The sequence below is a fragment of the Ailuropoda melanoleuca genome, chromosome 1 (assembly GCF_002007445.2).
Source record: "Ailuropoda melanoleuca isolate Jingjing chromosome 1, ASM200744v2, whole genome shotgun sequence".
NCBI classification, from domain to species: Eukaryota; Metazoa; Chordata; class Mammalia; order Carnivora; family Ursidae; genus Ailuropoda; species Ailuropoda melanoleuca.
Window position 1 is genome coordinate 78,489,862 of NC_048218.1, and position 27,969 is coordinate 78,517,830.

Here is a 27,969-nt window from a genome sequence, read left to right on the forward strand (position 1 = left end):
TATCTGAACACAGGCTTGACCTGTGAATCCTAGGCTCAGTGGCAGACGGTCTGAACCCTCAGCTGGGATGCGGGCTGCGCTGTGGGCCTGGACAGAAACCGAAGCTCTGTGTGGTTGCTTACCTAGGCTCTGGGGTCATAGCCTTCCCTTAGAGCTCCAGGCAGAAGCTGTCTCCGTGATGCATGCAGCATCAGAGACGTTAAGTGTCCGCTCCCAGCCAAGCCCAGCTGCATTCCCACAGGTGGTGGTGATTCCTAGGGAGACAGGAGAAAACCAGGCTGTCCTTGAGATTGAGGGAAGATCTGTTTGCCTTTTGACAACAAAGCCTTCAGGAAGATATTTGAGCCATAGGGTGCAATTTGAAGTGCTTAAATTTGAGTGAAAATAATTGACAAAGTAATTCAAAAGCCATTTTCTAATAATTTATAAAAGACCAGAGAGGCCTTTTTGCATGTGATTTTCTGCCAATTCTATTTAAGCCCTCTGCAGTTTAACACCAGAGGATTAGTGACCTGGAGGGGTGTTTTCAGCTTTGAAAATTATGGAATAAATTAGAGGCTTTTGACCCAGTATAGTTGCAGTTGTCCTCTCCACCCCCATTTAAAGTGTGCTGCAGAAATTCATGTTCTGCAAGAGTTTTTCAGAACAGATTCCAGACATGGGTATTTATATTTGCCACTAAAGACATGTGAAAACACATAAAAGGGCAACTTTTAGGGATATTTTTATTATTTGAAAATGATACGATGCCAAAATAGATTTTTGTACTATTTTTTTAAGATGTATTTATTTTAAAGAGAGAGTGAGCGTGAGCCCGGGGTGGGGTGGGAGCGACACAGAGGGAGAGGAAGAGAGAATCCTCAAACAGACTCCCTGCCGAGCGCGGATTCCCAAAACGGGGGCGGAGTCAATCCCAGGAACCTGAGATTACAGCGTGAGCCAAAATCGAGAGCCAGCCACTCGACCAACTGTGTCACCCAGGTGTCCCATACTATTTTTAAACTGGATTTTGTGTAAATCCAATTTATTATTTTTTTAGGAGTAGAAGGGAGTTGCTAATCTCATTTCTGTTCCCTCCTACCTTGAGAAAACTATTTTTTTAAGTTTTTATTTAAAGTCCAGTTAGTTAGCGTGGTGTTATATGAGTTTCAGGTGTACAACTTAGTGATTCAGCACTTCCGTGCAACACCCGGGGCTCATCCCAAGGGCACTCCTTAACCCCATCACTTGTTTAACCCATCGCCTCCCATCTCCCCGGTAGTAACCATCAGTTTGTTCTGTACAGCAAAGAGTTTGTTTCTTGCTTTGTCTCTTTCTCTCTTTTCTCTCTCTCTCTTATTTTTTTCCCCTTTGCTAGTTTGTTTTGTTTCTTAAATGAGGAAACTATTTAAGGGTCATTAAGGATTAACTACCCTTTTACAGCTTGACAATCTAATTTTTAAAGATTGTATTCCACTGGGGCGCCTGGGTGGCACAGCGGTTAAGCGTCTGCTTTCGGCTTAGGGCGTGATCCCAGCGTTATGGGATCGAGCCCCACATCAGGCTCTCCTGCTATCAGCCTGCTTTTTCCTCTCCCACTCCCCCTGCTTGTGTTCCCTCTCTCGCTGGCTGTCTCTATCTCTGTCGAATAAATAAATAAAATCTTTAAAGATTGTATTCCACAAAATGGCTCCCTGCTTGTTTTTGTGAAAGTGTTCTCTGTGTGGGAAGCAGGAGAAATCTCACACCTTCAGTTGTCGGGTGAAGTATTGGGAAGATTTGCTGATTGCTTTTCCATGGACAGAAATGCGACTGCAAATGATAAAGAGAGATGATAACACTAAAACTACCCAAGAGTAGTTGAATCTGGCTTAAGATTTTATATAATGAAGTGTTGTTGTGGGGAGGATTCTAGTGGCTACACAGTCCAGCAACTGGCTCCTGTGCCTGGATTCCTCTCCTTCTTTCTTCCTTTTCTGGTCATGACCTAAGCTTACCCTGAAGCTTACCCTTCAGAACCTAACTAAGATGTCACCACTTCCTTGAAGCCTTCCTGACCTTTCTCGGCTGCTGCTTCTGTATCGCTTTTGCATTTTAGATGTACTTCTTAAGGAGGGAGCACTTTCCATAGTGTTCTGTAATTATTGGTGTTTATCTTTTGCACTGGTCTTATGAGCCTTTCGAGGGCAGAGTCATCTTTGTAGTCAAACCCCCAGTATATTGCCTGGAAAGTAATAAGCACTCAAGGATTCTGTTGAACACTCAACTACTAGAAGGTAATACCAAAATAGGTACCACATGGGGATATGTTGTGTTGGTAGAAATGAATTTATTTTAGATTTCCTCCTGTTTATGACTTCTAAAAGCAATCCATTAGATGGGGAAAAAGATAATACCCAATGTTGGCCATAGTATGGTAAGAGATATTTGTACATCAGTGATGAGGGTATAAATTGGCGCACCCTTTCTGGGAAACTATTTGTGAACTTAAAGGCTTAAATATGGGCATAACCTTTGACCTAGTAATTCTGTTTCTTAAAATTTGTTCTAAGGAAATAATCAGTCTAGTGTTTCAAAGCATAATCAAAGGAACAACAGTTATATGTTAATTATACCTCAATTAAAAAAATTTTTTTTAAGTACAGCCGCTTTCTAATATGTGAGTGACAGCAATTATGTGGTGAGTTCCTGAGAACTTGAGATGATAACTTCTTGAAGTCCTTCTTTTATGTTCAGTGTATCATCCACCCCGTCGTCTTGCACATAGTAGAGGTTAAATAAATACTTTTAATGAGTAAATGAGTAATTCTATGCATTGAAATAAAAAACATCAAATCCATGTTCACCCGTATCATCCAGCCCACTGTCCTGCATATGGTAGAAGTTCAATAAATACTTTTAGTGAGTAAATAAATGAGTAATTCTATAAATTGAAATTAAAACACCCATCAAATCCATGGAATAATGTAACCGTTACTCCTGCAACTGCCACCAGATTTAAACCATTAATTGATGTACTTGTTTCCAATCTTATTTTTCTTTGTTTAGGCTTTTAAAGTTATGTGAGTAATATATGTGGGTGTTCTTCGTGCATAGTACTTTATAATCTGCAAAGTGATTTTTATATTTTATCTTCTTTTAAATCAGAAGAGGGTGCCTCTCCCATTTTACAGAAGGGACAACTGAGGCTTACAGCAGAGCCAGGATTAGAACTACCACTTCTGGCTCCTTGCCCAGTATTCTTTTCACTATAGGAGTCTTTGGGAAACTCTTAGGAAACAGGGAGTACCTAGCATGTTTATTAAGGGAGGGTGTGCATCAGTTCCAGAAAGATGTTGACAGATTAGAAGGAATTTAAAGAGGAGCCAACACTGCTGGAAGGAAGGACATAGGGGAGATGAAAGGAGCTAAATATGTATAGCTTGGCCAAAGGATGATTAAAGGGGATATGATAACAGTCCCTAAGAATGCAAAGGATGTAAACATCATGGAAAGAGAAAATGTATTTAGAACCAATCAAAGCAGTATATAAAAAGAAATAAAAATTAACGCTAAACATCAAGAAAAGCTGTTTCATGGAGAGATTTGCTAGCTTGTAAATTGGAATCCCAAGAGAAGTATCAAAAGCCCCATATATAGGAGGCATTTACGAATGAGCTCTCCTGCCTACATTTGGGGAGGGCTTTCTAGTTCTAATTTTGATGGCTGAGATCATGGCCCTTCCTAGCATGGATTTGCCACCCAGTTCTGATTGCACAGTTTTGCATATCAGGGTCAAAAGAAAGAGTCTTGTTACACTCTCGTAGAAGCCAAACTCAGGCACGCCCCCAGTGTCATGCAGTCCAACCTTGCCGACTGTCCATGAAGCCTAAATTGAAACCCTAAGAGTGTAGCTGTTTAACTCTGCAATCAGGTGAGTGATTCTGCCCTGCATGGTGCCCCCTGCCGGGCATTTCAGGTTGTGAGCAAGATACAGAGGAGCCTACTTGGTATAAAATCTAACAGCCACACTTGGTGAGTGACTGGAAGCATTACTGAGGGAGCCTAGGAGGCACTGCAGTCCTCTGTCCTGTGAATGCAGTGAAGACATTGCCATTGCCTGGGTAGGGAGTGATCTTGCACGTATTACATGTGTGAAGTCATGTCCCAGGAGAGGCACCAGAGCCCAGGGGGCCATCAAATAAAATCTGAGGCTGAAGCTGTAAAAGGTATTCACCATTCATTGGGATGTAGCCACAGAATTATCTCTACCCCACAAGAGTCATGCAAGAGAGATGTCCAGCCTAAACAAGAATTTAGAGGGCAGTCTTAAAAAGAGGAGTGTGATGTTCAAAATGGGAAGGGGTCAGAGGTCTGTTGGGGCCCTTGCAAGGAGCTGGAAATGATTCAGACCTGCAAAAGAGTGGGCCACCCCACCTCTGAGCCCACGTGAGGCTAGGCTCAGTGCCATCTTTGACGGAAGGGTGCCAGCGGCTTCTAACAGGTGCAGGAACACCCAGCCTGAACAGTCTAGTGAATTTGATCTGGAAAATTGAACAGGACTGAAAATGGTGATCTGGGGTCCCTTTGGGGCCTCTTACACCACTACTAAGAAAATGACCTGAGAGGGAGGTAAGATTCTGAGAGATCAAACCCGTGCCCTGGCAAGGCAGAACTGGGCTAGGACTTGAGTTAACAAGTATATGCATGTAGTTTGTAAACTAACCATTTCTCCTGCCCTTCCAGCCTTCCTCTCCACTGCCACTCTTCCCATTCCTGCTTATTCACTCAGCAGACTCAGTCAGCCCCACTTCTGTGGTCATTTAGGAGCCATGATAAGGATATGAAGCCCGTGATGGTCCAGGATCCGGGGGACGCTGGGTAATGGCAGAGCTGTGATACAACCCAGGTCTTCAGGTTTCTAGGGCAGGGAGCTTCCCCTCTGCTGCATAAAACTTATTATCTCCTCCCAGAGGAACTCTGTCATTTTGCTTTTCTTTTCTGACTGAGGACTTGGCATCAAGGCAGCCACAGATAAGACACACGGTGTCATAAAAGCAAAGATAGGAAAACTGTATACCCCTTAGCAATTTGTATTGATACTCTAAATCCTTTAAGATAGAATCTGCTGTGCACATAGGTTATTAAGGGATTTAAATATATTTTCACATATACATATTGTCATAAAATGCAGTTCTACTGTGACATAAAGCACATTCAGTTGTTTTCTTTAGCAATCACTGTAATTCAGAATTCTGTCCTTTTAGAATAAGGTCTGCCTTTCGTGGCTTGAGAACCTGCTATGTGCTCTTTGGCGTAGGATTGTATTGATATCTTCGCTATTATACTGTGAGGGAGCAGTTGCTCTTCTCTCCATTCTGCTGTGGGGAGACTGAGACACACTGGAGTTGAGGAATTGGCCAAGGTCACAGATTAAGTGGCAAAATCCGGACTTGAACTGCAAGTTCTGCCCTGTCTGGCTGCAAGTTCTGCCCTGTCTGGCTGCAAAGTTCAAGCCCTTGACCATTGTGCTATACTGTCTGTCACAAGAGAAGGCCTTTGGAGTTACGTTTTAGCCTGAATCTCATAGGATCTGCCCAAGAAATCTGAGTTTTCAGTTAATTTCCCTGTCCTAAGCAACACTTCAAATTATCCTAGTCCATGTGAGTGCTGCTGTAGAACCCTGTAGACAAGTGTCAGCACACTTCTCACCTCATTGGGAACCCATAAAAGTAATTGCCAGGTGTTAACACACACTTAAAAAAAAAAAAAAAAAAGCTTTCACGCTGCAAAGGCAAGCAAAGGCTCCCGGCTCTCCCCAGTGTATGAGTCTTTGCTCAAAATAAGTAGAAAGAATGGATGGAGGCACTGAATGATTGAGATATGGGTTTTGATTATGCTTTTAAAGGGAACTAAAGAAAATGTGTATAGGATTTGGAAATCAGAAGGCATTAGTTCAAGGTTGGGCTCTAACGTCCCTCTTTACCCTTGGGAAAGTCACTTTGCCTCTGAGTGTGTTTCCTCATCTTTAAGATGAAGTTGGTACTTTTCACCCTTCCCACCCTCACAGAGCTATTGTTAGAATTCCATGAGATGATACGTGTGAAAAGGGTTTGACCTACATAACTGTGCAGATGCTTATTATCCCGAGGCTCAGGGGTCCCGGAGAGAGGGGCCAGTGCAGAGGTGGGAATTTAAGTTTCCCTGGGCTACCCTATTAATAAGGAAGTGTGCACCCTCTTGTGGCGAAGCGTGGGGGTTAAGGGAGCCTTCTGAAAAATACTGGAATGTTGTCATTGGGGTTTTTAGAAGTTGTCTCCAGAAATCCTTTCCCGTTAACGAATGTACACTTTCTAAACAAATCCTTAAATTGCAATGTAAATAAATTGCTCAGTCTTCACCCAGTTTTGTTTGCAGTGAGAGATACTACCTTTTTTCTTCGATCAGATTACATGTTGTGTTTTCCTCCATTTCTTTCCTCTTTCATTCGTAGGCAGTCTTGCTATTTTTGTTTTCCTAGACTACTGTGTTTATTTTGGCTTCGTTTGTCTGTTTGCATTTACATTTTTTAATCTGATTTAATATCTGTTAAATTTTTAACGCACAGTTAGAGCATCCCGTGTCTGCCCCTGCCAACACAGGGCCTCTGGCACCCACCTGGTTAGTAGACACTCAGTAAATGGTACTGCGTGGATGCTGACGGTCTTCTTAAGCATTCCTCAGTTCCTTTCCCTGTTCTACCTGTGGGTACTGCCTTTTCCTTGGCTTTGGTTTTCCTGAAACATACAGAAATAACTTAAGGAAGAGTGGCATTTCAGTCACTTAACATTATTTTTCTCAGTTCCCTCTCTAGTAAAGTGAGGGGGTGAGAATAGGTGATTTCCAAGGTTCATACTCTGTAGAGGTAAGGAAGTAAGATGACATTCCCTAGCAGAGGTTGTGAATGTCTTATGCTTGTCAGGGTTTTTTTTTTAAGGTTTTTTTTTTTATGATTTATTTGAGAGAGAGTGAGTGAGCGAGAGCACATGCAGGGTGAAGGGCAGAGGGAGAAGCAGGCTCCCTGCTGAGCAGGGAGCCTGATGTGGGACTCGATCCTGAGACTCCAGGATCATGACCTGAGCGAAGGAAGACGCTTAACCGACTGAGCCACCCAGGCGCCCTTGTCAGCTTTATTATATCCTCCCTCGGTTCCTAGGTGAATAGAGGGAGGAGGCATCAGAACAAGGTATAGTGGAAGGAAAGGAAGAAGAAAGGGTCAGAGGCTCGATGAACTACAGGATAAGAGATCATTGTGTGTGGGGGTGGGGATTAACAGGACAGTAGCAACATTCCAGAAAGAAGCTGTAACATCCTGAGCTGTGTGAAAGTTTTTCATAACTTATGCACATTGTATTGTCTGTGATGCTCACAGGGGATTATCTGACTCAACATCCTTTATTCCCACACATTGCTTACATTAAATTTGAGGAAAAAATCTTTTTCTCTAGTTGAATTATAAAGTCTCTGATTATGTAGCCATTCAAACTACAGCATTGCTTTTTAATTGGCTTTATATGCTCTTCATTTTACTAAAAATTTCTTCATCAAACCTGCTTCTTTAAAAGCATGTTGTTGTTTTAGAGAACTTGTGATGCAGGTATCACAGGAGGCTGGTGTCCTTGGGCGGGGGGCTTGTGGTGTGGGGGCTTGCCTGGCATTGGGTCTCCGTTTGACAATTTCAAGATTCATACCAATCTAACTAATAAAAGACTCGAAAGTCAAAATGTCAGTTGAGTGACATACTGAGAAGCACTGAAAACCCCGCACTAGTCCTCTTAGCTGGCTCGAGTCTTCCCCTGGAGAGGTCAGGTTGCTGTTGCAAAACTGCTTGGTATATGGTGGGGAGTTAATTAGCTTCATTAATTGAACAGATCTTTTTTGAGTTTCACTCTGTGTGCCAAGTACTGAGCAAAATACTGGAATTAAGACAATTTTCTAACTTTTAAGGCCTTACACTTCCATCAGAGAGGCATGTAAGCCAATATTACAACCATGTGATTAGTGCTGTAGAAAGGGGATATGCCAGGGGCTTGGAGGCAGAAGGAGGAGGTGAGCGCCTACTGTCCTGGAAGTTTCCTTCAAGGAGAGTAAGAGTTTCTCCAGACAAAAGAGAGACCACGTGCACTCTGGGAACTGTAAGGAGTTGAGAATGGTCTTTAATGCTCATTGTCATTAAGCCATAAAACCTGATGAGGAATTGAGCCCTTGAAACTTACTTGCTGAGAAGTCTCTGAGATTCATGGTGCTAGTCATGATACCCTCTCACCTGGAAAATGATGCAGCTGTACCGTCTGCTCCTTGGGCTTGTCTTCTTCTAGATTCCATGCTCTACAGCAGTGGTTTTCAAACTTCTGGTCTCTGGACTTCTTTATACTCCTAGAAATTATCGAGGACTCCAAGGAACTTTTGATATTTATCATATGTGAAGCTAAAAACTAAGAAAGTTGGAAGGTATTTATTAAACCACTTGTGATAATGATAAAATGGTTACGTATTAATAGAAATAATGCTTTCTTAGAAATAGCTATGTTTTATAAGGCTAGAAAATTCAGTGAGAATATTGGCTTTTTGCAGATCTCTTTAATGCTTTGCTTAAGAGAAGGCATACACATTTGTATATCTGCTTCTGCATTCAGTCTGAGATGCTATTTTGGCTGAAATAAATGAAGAAAGTCTGGGCTCACCCAGATACGTAGTTGTTAAAAGAGTCTTTCAATAGCCTTTTCAGATAATTGTAGATATTCCTCTTTGATACTACATCAAAACTTGACAAGTAGTGGTTCTTAAAGATTAGTCGCCATATAGTATCTGAAACCATACAAATGAACTTCAAGATTCTGTTACATTAGAATCTCTTACTAGTGCAGGAATTTGTAATACCGTACATTAGTTATTTAGAAAATACTGGGTTATTCAGATCTTCCAGATGTAAACGTTACATTATACAGTATCAAAAAATCAATCATTTGCTATCCTGACCAATCTCATCTCAGAAGTCTTTAAATATTGGTAAGCTGCAAGCTCCTGATGGTAAAATACAAGTTTCCCCAAATCCTCATTTTTGCTTGAAAGGTCCTTTTTCATCATTAGCAGCATAAACACTATCAGTTGTTTTCTTTAAAATCATAGGCTCCCTTCATTTATTTTCAAGAGTATGTCAGGGACCCAGTTCTGAGTAGCCATCAATTCTGAATAGCTGTGGCTGCCTGTCAGTGGGTTTTGTTTTTTTTTTTTTTTTCAGGTAAAAATGGTATTTCCATGAAGAAAGCCCACAACTCAGTCACGGAAGTTCCTTTCTATTAGACAGCATCTCACTTCAGTATATGCAAAAGTGTTTTATATGTACTTTCTGTTTCATCACACAATATTTTGGGAGACCAGCGCTCCTGGGTCAAGATTTTTAAAAATTAGTGATTTTTGCTGCTTATCAAGGACTCCATTACTGAATGCGTATGGGTGAGAATACAGTGAGTGCGGGTACATTTTGGTGCCCTTGCCTTGATTCATGCAAAGGTTTCAGCAGTTTTAGCTATCCTTGCTTTTGTACCATCTGTACAGATACCAACACAGTGGAATTTGGTATTATTAGGAAAATAGTTTTAGCCTTTCGCAGCTCCTGAAAGAGTCTTAGGGATCCCAAAGATGTGCAGATCACACTTTGAGAACTACATGCATTGGTGGTTAAGAGCATGACTCAGGGTCCAGGTTGCCTAGGTTTGACTCCTGCTTCTGTTGCTGATTAGCTGTGTGACTTGGGGAGGATACCGAACCTCTCTGTGGCTGTTTCCTCTCTGTAAAATGGGTGTAATAATAGTACCTACCTTATTAAATCAGTTAATCTGCTTAATAGTTAATTCATCAGTAGATATTAGTAAAACTTATTACCTAGTTGATTGACTGATTGATTGATTATCTGGGGAAACGCCCAAAGGCCAAGTTGCCTTATGATGGTAATGTACTATTAACTGAGTTAAAAACCCATATCCTAGAAAGAACAATGTTTTAGGTAACAATTTAGCGGGGGTCGGTTTATTTAATTAACCCGACACTTTTGCCAACCAAGTCAAGGCTCTGAGGGAATGGGGGAGATAGGCAGTGCTTGATGAAGGGACGAGGGTGGGAAAATCCAAGAGCAGTGAGGGGTCCATTGGACAGCCAGCTCTCTGGGGAGGGGAGGAATGATAATAACTTTGCCTCTCATACATTGGGATCGGTCCTGGTCATGTCTTTATCCTTTGTGAATTGCACACATAGTTCAGGCATATGTAATGTAAGTGCCCCTCCCTGCACATTCTCCAGCTCCGAAACGCAGTCATCTCTGGGGCGGTACAATAGACCTCATTAGTTCAGACCTGACTAATGTTGAACTTGTGGCTATTGGGAAGTAGGCAGTGCAATGCACAGAAAAGAACATGAGCTTTGCAATGAGGCATGTCAGGGCTTAAATCCTGGCTCTATCATAAACTGGCCGTATGGCCTTGGGCAAGGGGTGAGCCTTTCTAGGCCTTTGTCTCTGTGAAATGGGGCTGCCACTACCTCCGGAGGGGCTTGCAAATATTAAATGAGATAGCTGATGGTAGGTGCTCAGTAAATGCCTGTGACCTTGTGCATGCCAGCTTCATTTATCTTAAACTCCGTCACTGGTCATTTATAATAAGGTCCTGACTACTGTTCAGTGTCATCCTTGATTTTTCACTTTTATTAAGAAAGTGAGTTTTTAGAAAAAGTTAGATGCAGTACTGGAAGGATTGTTGTGATGCTGCTGCTTCTCCAGGAATTTCAAGTAAATATTTCACAAAAGCATGACCCCCCTTGTTCACTGTTCCTGGGGACCCTGGAAGTGCTCTGCTCCAGACGACTACCCTTTTGTTCACCAGCTCAGCCTGGAAGTAGCGCAGTTACTGTCCAGTTCACCCCAGCCACTCTCATGCCGTCTGCCCAAAGTGAAGGAACAGAAGGAAGCCATGTGGGACAGCCGGCACATAGCCGCCTCTCCAAGGTCCGTCCCCAGCTGCGTCTTCCTTCCTGGTTGCCACCCAGACCGATTCTTCCCCAGTGCCTTGTCTCTCCAGCTGTTCTTCGAACCCTTCTTGCTCCTGGAATTTCTTTAATTGTTTCTAGATTCTGGGTGGCTGCACCTTTTTTTTTCCATATCACCCTCGGTAAGGTTCAGAAAACCCTATGGTCATTAATCTATTTTCACAACCTCCCCAGAAACAAGCCTCTTCCGTGTTACAGATCAAAGAACCTATTACTGACACAAAAGGAATCCAGCCAACTGGTCTTCCCCCCACAGGAGACAGGCCCCATGTTAATCTTGCCTTGGCTTTTGACTTGCTGTGTGGCCTTTGTTTCCTCATCCAACGATAATATCTACCTCACAGGAATGTTGTGCAGCTCAACAAATGCTAAGAACTGTTCCTCTGCAAGGCTGAAAGATCAGCATCACATCCACTGCAAGGCCAGAGAACTCAAAGCACTTTAAGGAGTCTAATCTGCCCCTTATCTTGGGGAGGTAGATTCGTGGCAGGTGTTCCTGTGCCCACGTTGTACCCTTACAAATGTGCCTTTCACCATCTCATTTCAACAGTTCCTATTCACTTCCTCTTTGCAAGCTCACAGGAAATTGTCTATCTGAATGGCGACTAAGGACTGATGGACTAAGCAGGCTTTGTGTCATTTCACTCTTCAGCTTGTACGTCTGATTCCACTTGTGGTCGGGGGTGGAGATGCGCTCATCTGACCCTGGGTCCTTTCCTGGTCTCCTTTTTGGTTTCAGCCCCTTTTCTCAGTCCCTTATCCTTTGACCTCTTGGCAGCATTTGGCACGAATAGTGATCACTTTTTCCAGAACTTGTTGGTGATGTTATAACCCCAGAATTCTGCCTCTGTGACTTACCAAACCTGGTCCTTCTCATCTGTTGTTCCTCTAATAGAGGCTGAGTTTAAAACCTTTTCTCAGCATAATCTCAGAGGTAATCTCATCTGTTTTCAAGGTTTTAACCGAAACCAGTGATCCACTTCTAGTCCTGAGTTCTTCTTGCTTGACACTTTTCAGATCCTCCTAACATCATGCAGATTCAATATATTCAGTATATTTGGAATGGAATTGACTTTCTCTTCTCTACACACCGGAAATCAGTCCCTCTTTTGGATGAACTTAATTCTGTCAGGGCTTCCACCATTCACTCAAATGTTGGAGTCATTTGAATTCTCTTTTTCTCAACCCCTACATTTAATCTGTCCCCTGAAGAGACTCTCACTGCCCCAATATTTAGGTTTGTATCATATAAAACCTACCATATTGTATCAGTGGTTCCCTACTGGGTCTCTCTGTCACCACTGTCAACCCACTGCAGTCAGGTTAGCCTTCTGGTGAAAAGCACTGTCAAACCTTTCCAGTCCCTCTACTGCCTTAAAGCAATTGTAATGCTTAACTGTTGCAGGGTAACAAATCCAAACTAAGTGGCATAAAACAGCCACCGTTTTTTTGGACTCACCCACCAAGTTTTTAGATTGTCCGGATTAAAATTTGGAAAGAGCACAGTGGGTCAGCTTTTCCCTGCTCTGTGATGTCTGAGCCCTCTGCTGGGAAGATTGAAAGCTGGGGTGTGACTTGACATCTGAGAGCTTACTCGCTCACATCTTTGACAATCTGATGCTGGCTGTTGGCTGGGCCCTCCGCTGGAGCTGTCAGCTGGAACCGTGGTCTCTCCATGTGGTTGCTTGTGCTTCCTCACACCATGGTGACTGGTTTCCAAGAGCAAGCATTCATAAGAGAGGCAGGGTACGATCTAGCTTCAGAAGCCGAACACTGTCACTTTTGCCTTGGTCACAAGCCTGACCAGATCCAAGGGAGGGAAAATAGAATACCATCTTTCAGTGGGAGAAGTGTCCAAGTCACATCATAAGAGCGTGTGGATGATTTTGTTGCTGTCGTCCATGGAAAATGCAGGTTAAAGAAGCTTGTCAAGGGTCTTCCAATTAGTAAATAGTTGGGTGGGGTTTGAACGTAGAACGTTTGACTCCAGTCTTAACCTCCATAGTATTTCCACTTGATCAGGGCAAAAGCCCAGGCACAGAAAGAGATGGGGGAAAAAAATGATAGTGGTTATAAAAACTTACTAGGAATTAGTTTTAAATTCTGATCTCCCCTTGTCCAGTTGCAGTCCTACAAGGTTCACAACTCAAGGGAAGGAAGACTCTTACTGGCAGATAGCTCGAGCCAGCTTAGTCCTTGGACCGCGCTGGCCCCTGTGGACAAGAGCCCAGGGAATGATCTCAGTGACTGTCTCTGTGTCTGCCTCTTCGGGCCTCAGCCGGGCTGTTTTACTCATGTGCTTTCTGGGAAGCTTGCTTTCTCTTCTGTTCTCTCCGTCTGTTCACTCCTTCCTGGTTCTGGTGCCCACTTAGACCTCCCTGCCTCTACCATGTGTTTGCTTTGACCTCATCCTCATTGCAGCCCCACCGAGAGTTAGAGATTTGTCTCAGCATGGTTTGACTTCTCGCTGGAGTTGGCTCCTCTGGCTTCCCTGGGGTACTCACGCTGAACCTGCTTTCCTGGGGTTTCCTTCCAACCTTGTTCATGCTGTTATGCCTGCAGGATGAATGTTCTTTCCTCCCTTTCTTTACCTGAATAATGCCTCTGCTTTCTTCAAGGTTCAGGTCAGATTCCTACCCCTCTCCCTTATGGCTGGTAATGGCCTCTCCTCAGAGCTCGCAGAGTTTCCTGTACGTTCTTCTGGAATGGTTTTCACTCCATTCTGTACTTATCTGTTGTTTCATTGCATGTGACCCTTACTAGCTAGGGAGCTCCAACAGCGAAGAAACTGAAGTGCTCCAGTTCATTGTTCGCCGCGGAGCGCTCTGTGTGCTGTTCAGAGCTGGGCATATCAAAGACACTCAGACCCTCCTGAGGTGGTTGATGTGTACCTGGAATACTACTAGCGCTTGCTTATGTCTGGTAATGGATGTCTGGGGTGGGTGCCGCCAACAGTGGTATTGGGGTGGGAAGAAGATCCAAGGGTCTTGAGACTGCGAAGATGAGGCTGCTCATCCAAAAAACTATTGTGTGTCTTTGGACAAATTACTTCTCTCGGATGCAGTCTTTTATTTATGCAATGAAAGGATTTCTCTAAGGACCTTCCCAGCCTTAATATTCTATGAAGATAACTTTATCTGATAAGCTTTTGACTATCCACTGCCATGGAGCTAAGTAGTGAGTTCTGAGTATTGAAAATATGACCCAATATCATTACTTCCTAAGGATAGGGTTTAGTTATTTGCACAATTTTGATTGTGTCCCTGGTGGGGGACTGTGGTTGGCTGGATTTGATAGAATCGTAAACACGTCTGCAGTCCATAAACCCTGTTCCTTCCCCATGTAAACCTCAGTGAATCCTAAGTCTCATGACTTACAAGTTTCCATTGAATGTTATTGTCTTCTCTCCAGTTTAGCCAATAAGAAACATTTCAACAATTTTCAACTCTTAATTAGCAAAGCAAGACAAAAAGACATATCCCTTTGGAAACAAGACAAAACAGTGTTTTTATGACTAACAGTTTTCCCTTATAATGAAGTCTGCTCTTGAAAAACCCTAATACAGTATGTTCTTATGACTCAATTATATGTGTGTATAACATATACGTAATAATTATATATAATTATGTATATGTAAATGTGTGTTTATGTATATGTATATATGCACGTGTGTGTGTGTATGTATATGTATATACATATACAATTGATCCTTTAACAACACAGTTTGAACTGTGCAGGCTCACTTATATGCTTATATGCAGATTTTTTACAGTACTGTAAATGTATTTTCAGTTCCTTATGATTTTCTTAATATTTTTTCTCTATCTCACTTTATTATAAAAATACAGTATATAATGCATATAAACACAAAATATGTGCCTATCACCTGTTTATGTTACCAGGAAGGCTTCCAATCAACAGTAAGCTATTAGTAGTTAAATTTTGGTGAGTCAAAAGTTATATGCAGATTTTTGGGGCATGTGGGTGGCACAGTTGGTTAAGCCTCCAACTCTTGGTTTCAGTTCAGGTCATGATCTCATGGGTCCTTAGATTGAGTCCTGAGTCTGGCTCCCTGCTCAGCACGGAATCTGCTTAAGTTTCTCTCTGCCCCACCCCCACGCATGCACTTACCCCCCCCCCAAAAAAAGATTTTATTTATTTGAGAGAGCGAGGGAGTGCATGCGCGTAAGTGGGGAGGGGCAGAGGGAGAAGGAGAAGCAGACTCCCTACTGAGCAGGAAGCCCGATGCAAGGCTTTATCCCAGGACCTGGAGATCATGACCTGAGCCGAAGGCAGAGGCTTAACTGACTGAGCTACCCAGGCACCCCTCAAATAAATAAATCTTTAAAAAAGAAGCTATCTGCAGATGATATGGCGTGGGGGTTCAGTACCCTTAACCCCTGGGCTGTTCACGGGTCATCTGTATTTACATAATTACTCAGCACCAGGCCTGAAGTCTCCTCCACCCACCAGCCCTGATATAAAGAGGCCACATAATTTTCCAGTGAGCTTACATTGAGTACAGCTGAGGGTCATTTCCTGGAGTCTCTGTGTAGCCTCCACCAGACTGAGCATTCGTAGTTCGATTATCCCAGTCTGGATCATACAAGCGTCTTACTTTACTTCTCTTCTCCACCCTCCCATTGTATCACCTATTTCCAGGCTCAGTATACCTCGTCCAGAAAGCACAAAATGGCATACAATTGAAAACTTAAATCTGTCTATGTTGCCTCTCCTCCGAGTTTCTTTTCAAGTGGAAGTGTGAAGGAAGTGGTAAAGGAAGGCAGTCCTGTATTAAGGAGTGATTCAGTTCTTACTAAAATCCCTTCTTTGTGTATGGTGTGAGAGAGTGGTCAAGTTTCATTCTTTTGCATGTAGCTGTCCAATTTTCCCAGCACCATTTATTGAAGAGACACAAAGATAAACTGCAAATGGATGAAACACCTCGATGTGAGACAGGAATCCATCAAAATCCTAGAGGAGAATATAGCAACCTCTAACGACATCGGCCAAAGCAACCTTTTTCATGACACATCTCCAAAGGCAAGAGAAACAAAAGATAAAATGAACTTGTGGGACTACATCAAGATAAAAAGCTTCTGCACAGCCAAGGAAACAGTCAAAAAAACTAAGAGGCAGCCCACGGAATGGGAGAGTATATTTGCAAATGATGCTACAGATAAAAGACTGGTATCCAAGATCTGCAAAGAACTTCTCAAACTCAATACGCGAGAAACAAATAAATCATAAAATGGGCAGAAGATATGAACAGACACTTTTCCAATGATGACATACAAATGGCTAACAGACTCATGAAAAAATGTTCAAAATCATTAGCCATCAGGGAAATTCAAACCAAAACCACACTAAGATACCACCTTACGCCAGTTAGAATGGCAAACATTGACAAGGCAAGAAACAACAATTGTTGGAGAGGATGTGGAGAAAGGGGATCCCTCCTACATTGTTGGTGGGAATGCAAGTTGGTACAGCCACTCTGGAAAACAGTGTGGAGGTCCCTTAAAAAGTTAAAAAGTTAAAAAAGTAAAAAATCTTGAGCTACCCTATGATCCAGCCATTGCACTACTGGGTATTTACCCCAAAGATACAGACGTAGTGAAGAGAAGGGCCATATGCACCCCAATGTTCATAGCAGCGTTGTCCACAATAGCTAAATTGTGGAAGGAGCCGAGATGCCCTTCAACAGATGACTGGATTAAGAAGTTGTGGTCCATATATACAATGGAATATTACTCAGCTATCAGAAAGAACGAATTCTCAACATTTGCTGCAACATGGACGACGCTGGAGGAGATAATGCTAAGTGAAATAAGTAAAGCAGAGAAAGACAATTACCATATGATTTCTCTCATCTATGGAACATAAGAACTAGGAAGATCGGGAGGGGAAGAAAGGGATAAAGAAAGGGGGGGTAATCAGAAGGGGGAATGAAGCATGAGAGACTATGGACTCTGAGAAACAAACTGAGGGCTTCAGAGGGGAGGGGGATGGGGGAATGGGATAAACTGGTGATGGGTAGTAAGGAGGGCATGTATTGCATGGTGCACTGGGTGTTATACGCAACTAATGAATCATCGAACTTTACATCAGAAACCAGGGATGTACTGTGTGGTGACTAATGTAATAAAAAAAAAAATTAAAAAAAGTAAAATTAAAATAAAATAAAATAAAATAAAATCCCTTCTTTAGTTTTTGAAAATAACCCATGAAGCTGACTTACTCTTCCCTTGTTATCTTGTTCCTGTGGCATGTCCTGACAGTGGTTTCCTCTTGTGCCTCAGTTTCGCCCCCTACAAAATGGGGATAAACAAACACTGCCACCTGGAAGTTTCTAAGGGCTGCCAAGGAGGCTGGTTAGTGGTGAGTGAATGGTGGGTAAATAGAAGGCATTATCTGCCACCCAGTAGAAAAGCGCCTCACAAATAGACCGAAAGGCTGCCCTGACTTGCCAAAGGAACATTCTTTGTAAGCAGGAAGAGTCAGGAAGGAAGGTAACATGGGTAAATTTTCCTCAGGGTCTGTTGGTCCTGATGACAGGGAACTCACAAGGTGGGTGTTCATGTCTTTTCAGATGAAGGTGAGGGGGGTGGTGGACAGAGAAGGAGGAAAAAGACCGGGTACATGAGACACCTACTTGAGGTTTTGATTTTTTTTTTTTTTTTTTTTGAGAGAGAGAGAGAGGAGAGAGAAAGGGGGGAGTGGGGAGGGCCAGGAGGCAAGGGAAAGAGAATCTTAAGCAGCATAGAGCCCTATGTGGGGCTCAATCTCATGACCCTGAGATCATGACCTGAGCCAAAATCAAGAGTGTTCAACCAGCTGAGCCACCTAGACGCCCTGAGGTTTTGTCAAACAGCATTTATTATTAGTGTGAAGGAAACCAGTATGAAAGTACAGTTTTTAGAGAAAGAATTCATTTCCAATCGAATTTATTATTCATTTGCTGAGGTGAGCAGGTAACAAAATTAAAAGGTTTAACCACAAAAATAAAAGATAGGAAAAAACCCACCTGGAAGGAGAAGAGAGTATGATCCTATCCTTTCACATGTGATATTAACTGGTAAAATTTACACATTAATTTTTTGTTAATTCAAATAAGATACATGCCATATTTTGTTCTCTTGATAGTACATAGGAAGTGGCATTGGGAATGCTTTGTGGCCTCTGCTCACTTACATGTGCACGTGTGTGTGTGTGCATGTGTGTACACACGCACATATAACTTCTAGACGTCCGAGGTGAACTTTCTTTTCTTTAACTAGACTGTCCCGGGAGTAATTTGCCAGCCCTGCACTTTGATGTGGCTTGACTGTAGACTACCTTCCCAGTCTGCAGTTACTCCCTGTTTGGCTTCAGAATTTGTTTCTGATCGTGCAGAGCGTGTTCCCAGTTCTGCCACGTAGACCAAGGTGAACAGTTCTGTAGTTCTGAGCCTGTTTGCTTATGTGCAAGATGAAGTTCTTCTGAGATTTGAAAGTAAGGTTCTTCAGAACCCTTTTGAGAATGTCACGTGGAAGATCTCAGCCTCAACAATGAGGGGGGTGAGGTAGCTTCAGCAGCGTGGCTTCTGAGAGACCTGTCTGTGTCCTCTCACGTCATCTAGGTAAGAGCTGCTGTGAACAGCATGCTGAATTTCTGGTGGTTAGCTGGAGAAGGCTCGCCCTGCTCACCAGAGTCAATTATGAGCATCTCTTTCGAACTTCCACTTGGGGACATCATGTTAGTGGATTTAAATGAGCTATGCTAAGAGTATTTGCACCATGGAAGTTGGCAGAACTACAAATTACCGCCCTCCCTGCCAGCCTAGCCCCTGCAAGTTTATGTACTAGTGGCGCTCGGATCCAGTCCAGCTTGCTTCTTTCATTTGAATTTGTCTCTAACAGGGCCTGCTTATTTGTACTCCAGCCTTTATTCCCCGGTCAGCACTCCTGGTCACGTCAGAGTCATCACTGTCTTGTTTCTGTTTAACTCATAGAAATGTGCATGCAGGCAGATGAGGCATGTGAAAGAAGGGCGGGCGTGGGTGTTCTGAGCCTGTGACTGCAACACATTCTCACACTCTTGTGATAGACCTCTTACTAACACCTTTATTCTAACAAACCCGATCCATTTTGCCTGGCCTCCCAAGGGCGACGGGCAGGTGTTTTTGTTTGTTTCCTCGCTTGTTTGGGTTTTTGTTTGTTTGTTTGTTTGTTTGTTTGTTTGTTTGTTTTGGTAAAGATCCAGGTAGTTAAACATGTTGGACTTTGTGGCGTAGGTCTCTGTCACAACTACTCTATGCTGCCGTTGTAGTGACAATATGTATGTAAATAATATGTTTACAATGTGTAAACAAATGTGGGTTTCAATAAAACTTTATTTACAAAAACAGGCTTCAGGCTAGATGTGGCCAACCAGCCAAGTTTGGTCACCCCCTACTCTAGTCAAACACTTGTTAATATCCACTTCTCACACCTGTTCCTGTAACTGTCTGCCAACTTGAATACATGATATTCATTCAGGTAGCCTATGCAAGAGATCATGTCTGGGACATGCCTGGCTGGGCATCTTGCAGCCTCAGAGTTGAGGGTTCTAGTGAGTATCACTTGTCCTATTTACCCATGAAGGAGTACTAATTCGGAACTGGGGAGAAGCACTTGTATTCTGAGGGCCAGTGTGGCGGAGCAGCATTTCTTAAATTTCAGCCATCAGTGTACTGCTTGCATGTTTTATGCCATATCTCTACCACCCGCACCATTACCTTTTTTATTGTCCTTTAAAGTGGTCTCACTTTAAAAAACTTAACTTAGGGGCACTTGTTTGGCTCAGTCGATAGAGTGTACGACTCTTGATCTTGGGGTCGTTCAAGCCCCGCATTGGATGTAGAGCTTACTTAAACAAACTTAATGTAAGTTTAATTTAAAAAGAAACTTTACATCTTTTACGTAAATGGAAAACCAGTACCATTTGCAATAAATAGAAAGTAACCATAAAAAATAAAATATACTGTGAGCAAAGTGTTACTAAATCTAGGTACTGTTGCTTGTTGAAAGGTTCTGACCCTAACGTGATCTCCTTTTTGAAGAGGGAGGAGGATTAGTATTGGTGAGGTGTTAAAAACTGGCCAGCCACGGCCTGAGACTTTCTCCTTGACGTACAAAGAAATATTAGAAAGTAAGTGAAATGCGATACATTGTTTTTTTTATTTCTGTATTTGCTCACCCCCTGCAGTCATCACATGGAGCTATGTGTCTCATGTGCCCCCTAAAAACACCGCCAGAATGAAAGGACTAGTGACGAGGGCGTTAGATCTGTGTTGGGATTCCTGGCTTCGCCTTAGACTCCCCAAGTGCAGAGTGCTAACAGTTAGTACTTCACCTTCGTTCATGCAGCAGAGAGGAGCCAGGTATTGACTGACTGGGTCTGGCTGAGTGGCAGTGTGGGGCTCTTTTAGGCACTGTGTTTAGTGTTCAGAGGGTACCCAACACAGTGCCTGTCCCTCGCATAAGCACCGTTGTTGTCCTTGGAATGCCTGTGAGTCCAGAATGTCTCTTATAGTTCTTACAGCAGTATCTGTGAAATTTCTATAATTGGCCCTGTCCCATCACGGCTGAGGAACCGAGGGCAAGTTACTTACATTCTCCGCTGGCCCGCTGGCCAGCGTGAGAATCACAGGAGCTGGCGTGTGTAAAAATGCTTTGCAGGGGCGCCTGGGTGGCACAGCGGTTAAGCGTCTGCCTTCGGCTCAGGGCGTGATCCTGGCGTTGCGGGATCGAGCCCCACGTCAGGCTCCTCTGCTGGGAGCCTGCTTCTTCCTCTCCCACTCCCTGCTTGTGTTCCCTCTCTCACTGGCTGTCTCTATCTCTGTCAAATAAATAAATAAATCTTTAAAAAAAAAAAAAAATGCTTTGCAGTGGCGAAGGCTGCCCTGGTTTTATCCGTGGCAGTACCTTGGATGGTAGGCTTTGGTGTCCTGTCTTCCTTGCGTCCAGACTGAGTTCCTGGAAGGCAGAGACGACAGTGGGAGCCTTCTATCTACCTCACCCCTTTGCATTTACAACTTGTACAGAACTGTCAGTGAAGGGAATGGAATGTATTCCTGTTCATTCTCACTTCCTTTTCTGCCTCCCAAGACCGGAGCTTTTGGCCTTACAATCTCTAATGAATCTCAGGAGTCCCTACTTCCCATGTGGAAAGTACTAGTATGGTAGATGAGGCTGTGCCCGTTGGTATGGGCCTGGGATGGAAACACGTCTGCTTGTCCGCTGCGGGTGCTGCCGAGGTCTGTGTGCGCCACCTCCCACAGTCCCATTCTGCACCATTTGCCCTTTAGCCGGGTAATGCTCTGCCATTTCAAAGCTCGCTCTCCACCTCCTGCGATCTTGCTGATTCACAGTCTTCCCCTTAGAACTTTTGTTTGTCACAGATGTTTTTACAAGTTCTTAGCCATGGGGTTCTTTTCTCCTAGCCTTTATAAACCATTTTTCTTGGCTCACAGATTAAAGTCTGTCTATCTATGTCATTGAATGAAGATTTCTAAGACTTCTCTGAGTCCTATTCTCAGAATAAACCACTCACAGCATAGAAATTCTTCCTTCAAAGGTTGGGTTTTTTGTTTTGTTTTTTTGTGTTTTTTGTGTGTGTGTGTGTGTGTGTGTGTGTGTGTGTGTGTGTGTTTTGCCTGGACAACTTAGTTCTTGTACAGATTTCTATGGGAGGAAGAGACATCTGTTGTGTCCTTGAGGGAAGACAGCAGGCAGGACTGGAGAATTCTCCACACTGAGCAGGTTTATAGAAAGAGGCCATCTGGCCCCAAGAAATGAAGTAGGCTGCCACAGTCACATATCGAGGTGGTGGCCCCATGTTCAATGGTCCTGGTGCCTCACCTCTCTGCCTATGACCTCCCAGTAAACTGGGGTCTCAAGTCCTGAGGGAATGAGCTTTCTCTCAGAGCTCTCTGACTCTCACAGGGCTGCAAGGAGCCTGATTAGAGACAGAGTGGCCTCTTCCCATTCCAATGACCTGGCCTGACCAAAGTGGGATGAATGGAGAGGCCCGATGACATGGGCTTACAGGACAGTTACTTCTGCTATCTGTTCAATTGTTTACAGTTGTCCCTCAAACATGGAAAGTGCTGGGTGGTGGGATGAAGAAATCTCAGGGAGCAGAGTCTGGCTGGGCATTAGAGATGTAAATAGAGGGTTGTGATAAGTGCAGCAAAGAAGGCTATGGGAGCACTGACCTTGCCAGGATAGGCAGCCTCCCCTCCGTGAAGGTGAAATTTTGGTCCTGACACCTAATGTTAACCACACAATACCTGGAAATGAAGAACGTCCCCCGCCCCCATCCTGATGGTCAGCCGCACTGATGGGGTTGGCTTCCCCATGCACCAGCCTGGCCCTGAGTAAACACCTTCTCCTTAACCAGACCAGGGAGCTCAGGACAGCCAACGGTGTTCTCCCTGGTGCTGCTCTTCTCCACCCTCCCTGAAGGAAAGTAGGAGGTGTATCCCCCATGAGGATAGGTTGATGACATGGATATGGTGGCCAGCTCACCAGTCCTGGCATCTAAGGAGGCCTACATAGTGAAGGCAGCCTACTCCTGAGAGATCTGTGCTCTGTGCTGTTAGCAGAGGCCTAAGGAGAGACCTCTGAGTTCTGTTTCTGTTGAATATAGAAAGAGGAAGAGGAAGGACAAGAGGCATATTCTGCTTCAACACAGCAGATTTGTAAGATTGCACTACAGACCAAAGGCAGATCAGCTAGGTCAGTGTTCATGAGACACCTGCTGAAGAAAATATCCATTTAAAAAAATCCCAAAATATGTTGGGTGGAAGAATCGTTATTGGAGTAAGTAAATAATCTTCTATGGGCATTACTTTGACGAAGGCATTATCTACATGGATTTTAAAAAATAGAAGTTCTAGCGCATTTGTTTAAAAAAATCAATCATGTTATTTAATCATGGCTTTCACTAACCTAAAACACTCTTAATATTTCTAATGGATTTATCTGTTGTACTCTCAGTAGGTGTGGTAAATACCTGCTGGAGACAGAAGAGTATTGCAATGCTAGTTGGTGAGATGAGAGGCACTTAATTTGTGGGTTAAATGTACCTGGCAGTCCCATGTCAAGGAGAAATGAGGAATGGTCAGCAGACTTCCCCAGTGGTGGTGTGCACACAGCCACAAGAAAGGGTAGAATTATGCTCGTACCCACGAGCATAATTTTCAGAGCCACAAGGCTCTTTTCTCTGAGGAAGGAAGTCAGTTAAGAAGAAAAAAGAAAACAGGTTCTGAAAAGAAAGTTAATGCTGATGGCTATGTTTATGTGTCTCCAGTGTTTCACCTGGTGTTCACTGACCCTGCAAAAAGGGCCTGATGTTTCATTTCTGGGTCTTGGTGAAAGGTTTAACATTTTCATGGTTCAGCTCAGGAAATAGGAAGCTTTTGCTGATCTGGTTCCTGCAGCCTCTCCAGCCTGCTCTCTTGACCTTCCCTGGAAGCATTCTTTGCTCCTCTCAAACTAAATGACCCGGCCACCATGCTTTTATGTACCTCATTCCCTTGACTTGGAAGACCTTTCTGGACCCTTCTCCACTTTGACCTTGTTTCTGGACCCCTTACCTTTGTTTTCCTGGCCCATTCGGTCTCCTACTGCTCAGGACTCAGCTGAGGTGTCTCTGGGGGCCCTTGCTGGGTTCCACCAAGGCACCCTCCAGCGTAATGCAGGCCTGTCTTGGTTACAGGGTACACTGACTGCATACGTGGCTGTCTTCCCAACCAGACTGTGAGCTCCTCATGAGAGAGGACGGGCTTTCCACCTGTCTCTCTGGTTTCCAGCATAGTAAATGCTCAGCAAGTGTTTGTCGAATACGTGAAATGCATGATGTTAATCAAATGCAGAAGTCATCTCCTAGAATACTGAAGAAAAGCAGGGAAGAATTGTCAGTTGGGGCACCTGGGTGGCTCAGTTGGTTAAACGTCCATCCAACTCTTGGTTTTAGCTCAGGTCATGATCTCAGGGATCATGAGGTCAAGCCTTGCATCAGGCTCCGTGCTTAGCAGGGAGTCTGAAGATTCTCTCCCTCTGCCCCTTCTCTCTCTCTCCCTCCCTTCCCCTCTCTCTCTCTCTCTCATATAAATCAATAAATCTTAAAAAAAAAAAAAAGAATTCTGTCAAGTTTCCCAGGGTGGGTGAAGTGAGGGGGGTTCTTCAGCATACAAAGAATGATCAACCTCATTTGTAATTAAAATGCAAGTAAGATAGTACTTTTCACCTATGAATAGGCAGAAAAAAAAACTTGATAACTGTGTTTTCAGATGTGTGGAGAAACAAAATTATGTTACATGTGTATTTTAACATTATAAATGCCAGCCCTTTAACACAGTGATTTCATTTCTAGGGGCTCGTCTTCCAAGATACAGTCACACACATTTTGCACATGCAAAGTTAGTAAGATAGATAGATTGATAGATATTACAGCATTTGGGTTTTTGTTGTTGTTTGTTTTGAAATAGCAAAAGAATAGAAACATTATATGTCCATCAGGAGACCAGTTAAATTAATTATGGTACTTTCATAAAATTGAGTATTATGCACTTATCAAAAAGAATAATACAACTCTATGTATATGAGTATGAAATGATCTTCAAGTAAAAACATATACACAGCACTAACATTTTTATTTGGGGGGGAGCATATATACATACATGCTTATGTATAAAATACTCTGGAATGGGGCGCCTGGGTGGCACAGCGGTTAAGTGTCTGCCTTCGGCTCAGGGCGTGATCCCGGCATTCTGGGATCGAGCCCCACATCAGGCTCTTCCGCTATGAGCCTGCTTCTTCCTCTCCCACTCCCCCTGCTTGTGTTCCCTCTCTTGCTGGCTGTCTCTATCTCTGTCAAATAAATAAATAAAATCTTTTAAAAAAATACTCTGGAATGATTTTTTAAAAACTGTATCAAGAACAAGAGGGCAGAAGGGTAAGTACAGAAGAGAATTGTTCTCTCTACAGAAGAAATACCTTTTGGTATCTTTTAACTTTGTGCAAAGATGATATAGTTTTTGGGGCACCTGGGTGGCTCAGTTGGTTAAGCTCTGCCTTCAGCTTGGGTCATGATCTCAGGGTCCTGGGATCAAGCCCCACGTTGGGCTCCCTGCTCAGTGGGGAGCCTGCTTCTCCCTCTCTCTCTCTCTCAAATAAATAGTCTTCAGAAAAAAATAAATAAAAAGTACATTTGTTTGAAAGAAACCAGTTAAGTGGTAGATATAAATGTTCAGATTTGCTGAAATATGCAGAACCATTATATAGAAGTCACTGCCTTTGAAGTCTTTCTTACTCACCTGTTACCTAAACCCATGTTGCTGGAAAGAGCCTTGGACAATTATCTAGCGGTATCTTCATTAAATCAAGCTGAACATTGCTGCTTTTTGAATAAATGTGCTATGCCATAAGTTTCACGTACTGCTAAAGCATATTACTTGAAAAATATGAATGTGAGCTTTACAGAACTCTTTAGATCAAAGTTACGTAACAAGTAGAGTAGCACTACAATACTAATCAACCAACATCTGAATTATGGGCTAGAGCTGTTTCTATGCAGTGGAAGCATAGGCTTTGATCTGGTGGTTTCTGACATCAGTGAATTCCTTGGAGGCAATTAGAGTCTCCTTATTCACAGACCCATGCCAAGACCTCCATATACCTATGGGAAGTGGATGAGCTGCTGCTTAGCTGTGCCATACCTTCCATTCATAGTGAACTTCATGAGATAACATCACACCTTCAAAATCCAGATACCAGAGACTGCAAGACTAACCCTGACAGTGGTGAAGGTATAAACATAAAGCTTCTGTAATCAGGTAGAAAAGGGAATAAATGGGATAAATTGTGGCTTTTGGATTGGGTTATGGTGCAAGTAGAGTCAAACCCCACTATTTTTGGAATACTACTCAGCCATCAAAAAAATGAAATCTTACCATCTGCAACAATGTAGATGAAACTAGAGGGTATTATGCTAAGCAAAATAAATCAATAAGAGAAAGCCAATCATATGATGTCACTCATATGTGGAATTTAAGAAACAAAACAGAGGAGCATAGGGGAAGGGAGGGAAAAGTAAAACAAGACGACGTCAGAGGGAGACAAACCGTAAGAGACTCTTAAGCATAGGAAACAAACTGAGGGTTGCTGGAGGGAAGGTGGGTAGTGGGATGGGGTAACTGGGTGATGGACATTAAAGAGGCCACGGGATGTCATGAGCACTGGGCATTATGTAAGACTGATGGATCACTGACCTCTACCTCTGAAACAATAATATACTATATGTTAATGAATTGAATTTAAATTTTAAAAATGGGGGGGAACCCCACTATTTTTGGATTGTAAGCCATCCTGTTATAAAATACTACGGACTCTGTCATCTATTTATTGGTTTGTTAAAAATTGTGACCCAAACAAAATGCAAGCTTTGCCGAATTGGGTTGGTTTGTTTTTTCAGTTCTCCTTGTAGCTTAGGTCCATGGAGATACTGTTCTGCTTCTTACCTTCTCTTTGTAACAGTTTTGTTTTGCTGCCGAAATGAAGTGAATTTTAGTTTGGGAAAGCATTTGGTCTGTCATCTTGTCTAACTGCCTCCAGGTCTGAGGCATTAAGCAGAGAGGTTAAAGGACTGGCCTCAACATCTGTCTGACAACGTGTCCAAAAGGGAGCAGGATTCAAACTCAACTGGGCACGCCTTCCACTCTGCCGCTCTGTTGTGCTAAAGTAATGGTAGCATTTGGTAACAAAATGTTTTATTAGGGGTGGGGAGAATCACGGAGTTAGAAAATCCAGGGAATATATTTAAATGTGTATTTTTTCTTAAATCATATTTCCCTAAGAAATCCGGGCCTCTTCTTTTGCTTACAGGCATTAGTATATAACATGTTTGCATTTGCTCAAGTTTCTAGTGTATATTACGAGCTGTCCATTTCCCACCAAGGAACAAAAGTACTCTCACTTAAGCATAATAATCAAGGTGCTCTTAAACGAAGAAGCATAATCCTTCAGTTTGCCAGTTGTACTCCTCAGCTTCTAAAATTATACTGAAACAGATTTTTAGCCTGACTCCTTCGGTGGCTCCGTATAATTTCAGTAGCGTCTTCCCTGGTTCAGCGCTGGCTCCACGCAGTGCCTTCTAATGAATGACATGGTTGTGAGTCATGAGATGAAGTCAGATTCCCTCACATTTCATAGGAAAACCAGCTCTCCTGGGTGCATCAGAACCGAAGCTGGGAATGAGAGGGGCGAGCGTAGTTTGAGGTTACTCTGCGTCTGTCACAATCAGCCTGCCCACATTTGTAGGGTGCTCGCAGTTCACAGAGTACTTCCTCATAATTCCTCGGGGCTTGGCAAGGGACAGTTAAGGGGAGAGGGCAGTTGCTCATGACAAAACTGAGGAGACCGGGACTCTACGAACAGCAGAGGGGAGGGCACCCGCTGAACTCTCCTCCCTCCCTCAATCATGTTGCTGAGGACCTGGCTCCAGGCAAAGAAAGAAGGAGCGTCCTGAAGTCGGGGGCAGCCCTGGGCTGCATCCAGGGAAGGGGAAAGAGATGGAAAAAGGAATTTGAAGTTGTGGTAGCAGGACCGCTTATGGCCACCTGCTGGGCCAGGTAGGTTACTCACCTTTGTTCAGGTCAGGCGGTGACTTCTCTCTGCAACTTCCCATGGATGGATCGTGCTGGGGCCCACCCAGCCAATGGTGCTGGCTTCAGAGGAAGTGATGAAAAGTCAGGAACCAACTGAGACAGATGCTCTGTTTACAGTCTTTGTAAGACAGGGAACTCAGAAGAGAGCGTGAATCAGCAGCTGGAAGGAATTCTGTGTTTACGCGCCAGAGATGTTAACCCTGTCATGGACATTGATTCATTCATCAAATTTATGGAAC

General features: G+C 43.3%; 1 protein-coding gene and 1 long non-coding RNA gene across 10 annotated transcripts in view; one reads left to right on the forward strand and one right to left on the reverse strand.

The window, feature by feature from the left end:
* Nucleotides 1-27,863, reverse strand: LOC105236017. The gene is made up of 5 exons (XR_854445.3): nucleotides 27,708-27,863; nucleotides 23,660-23,956; nucleotides 8,264-8,432; nucleotides 6,616-6,734; nucleotides 1-254 (listed from the first exon to the last, which is right to left on the reverse strand). It is a non-coding gene; the product is annotated as an uncharacterized LOC105236017 (long non-coding RNA).
* Nucleotides 1-27,969, forward strand: part of IGF2BP2 (insulin like growth factor 2 mRNA binding protein 2) — a 153,055-nt gene that overhangs the window by 68,205 nt on the left and 56,881 nt on the right. For 6 of the 9 annotated variants that reach the window (XM_034661601.1, XM_034661597.1, XM_034661638.1 and 3 more), the window contains exon 1: nucleotides 27,450-27,694. The exons of the other annotated variants lie outside the window; for them this stretch is intronic. In XM_034661601.1, the coding sequence (XP_034517492.1) occupies nucleotides 27,465-27,694 (230 nt within the window). In that variant the 5' untranslated portion in view covers nucleotides 27,450-27,464. Of the gene's footprint in view, nucleotides 1-27,449; nucleotides 27,695-27,969 lie in introns of those variants that run through there. 9 annotated transcript variants of the gene reach the window in all.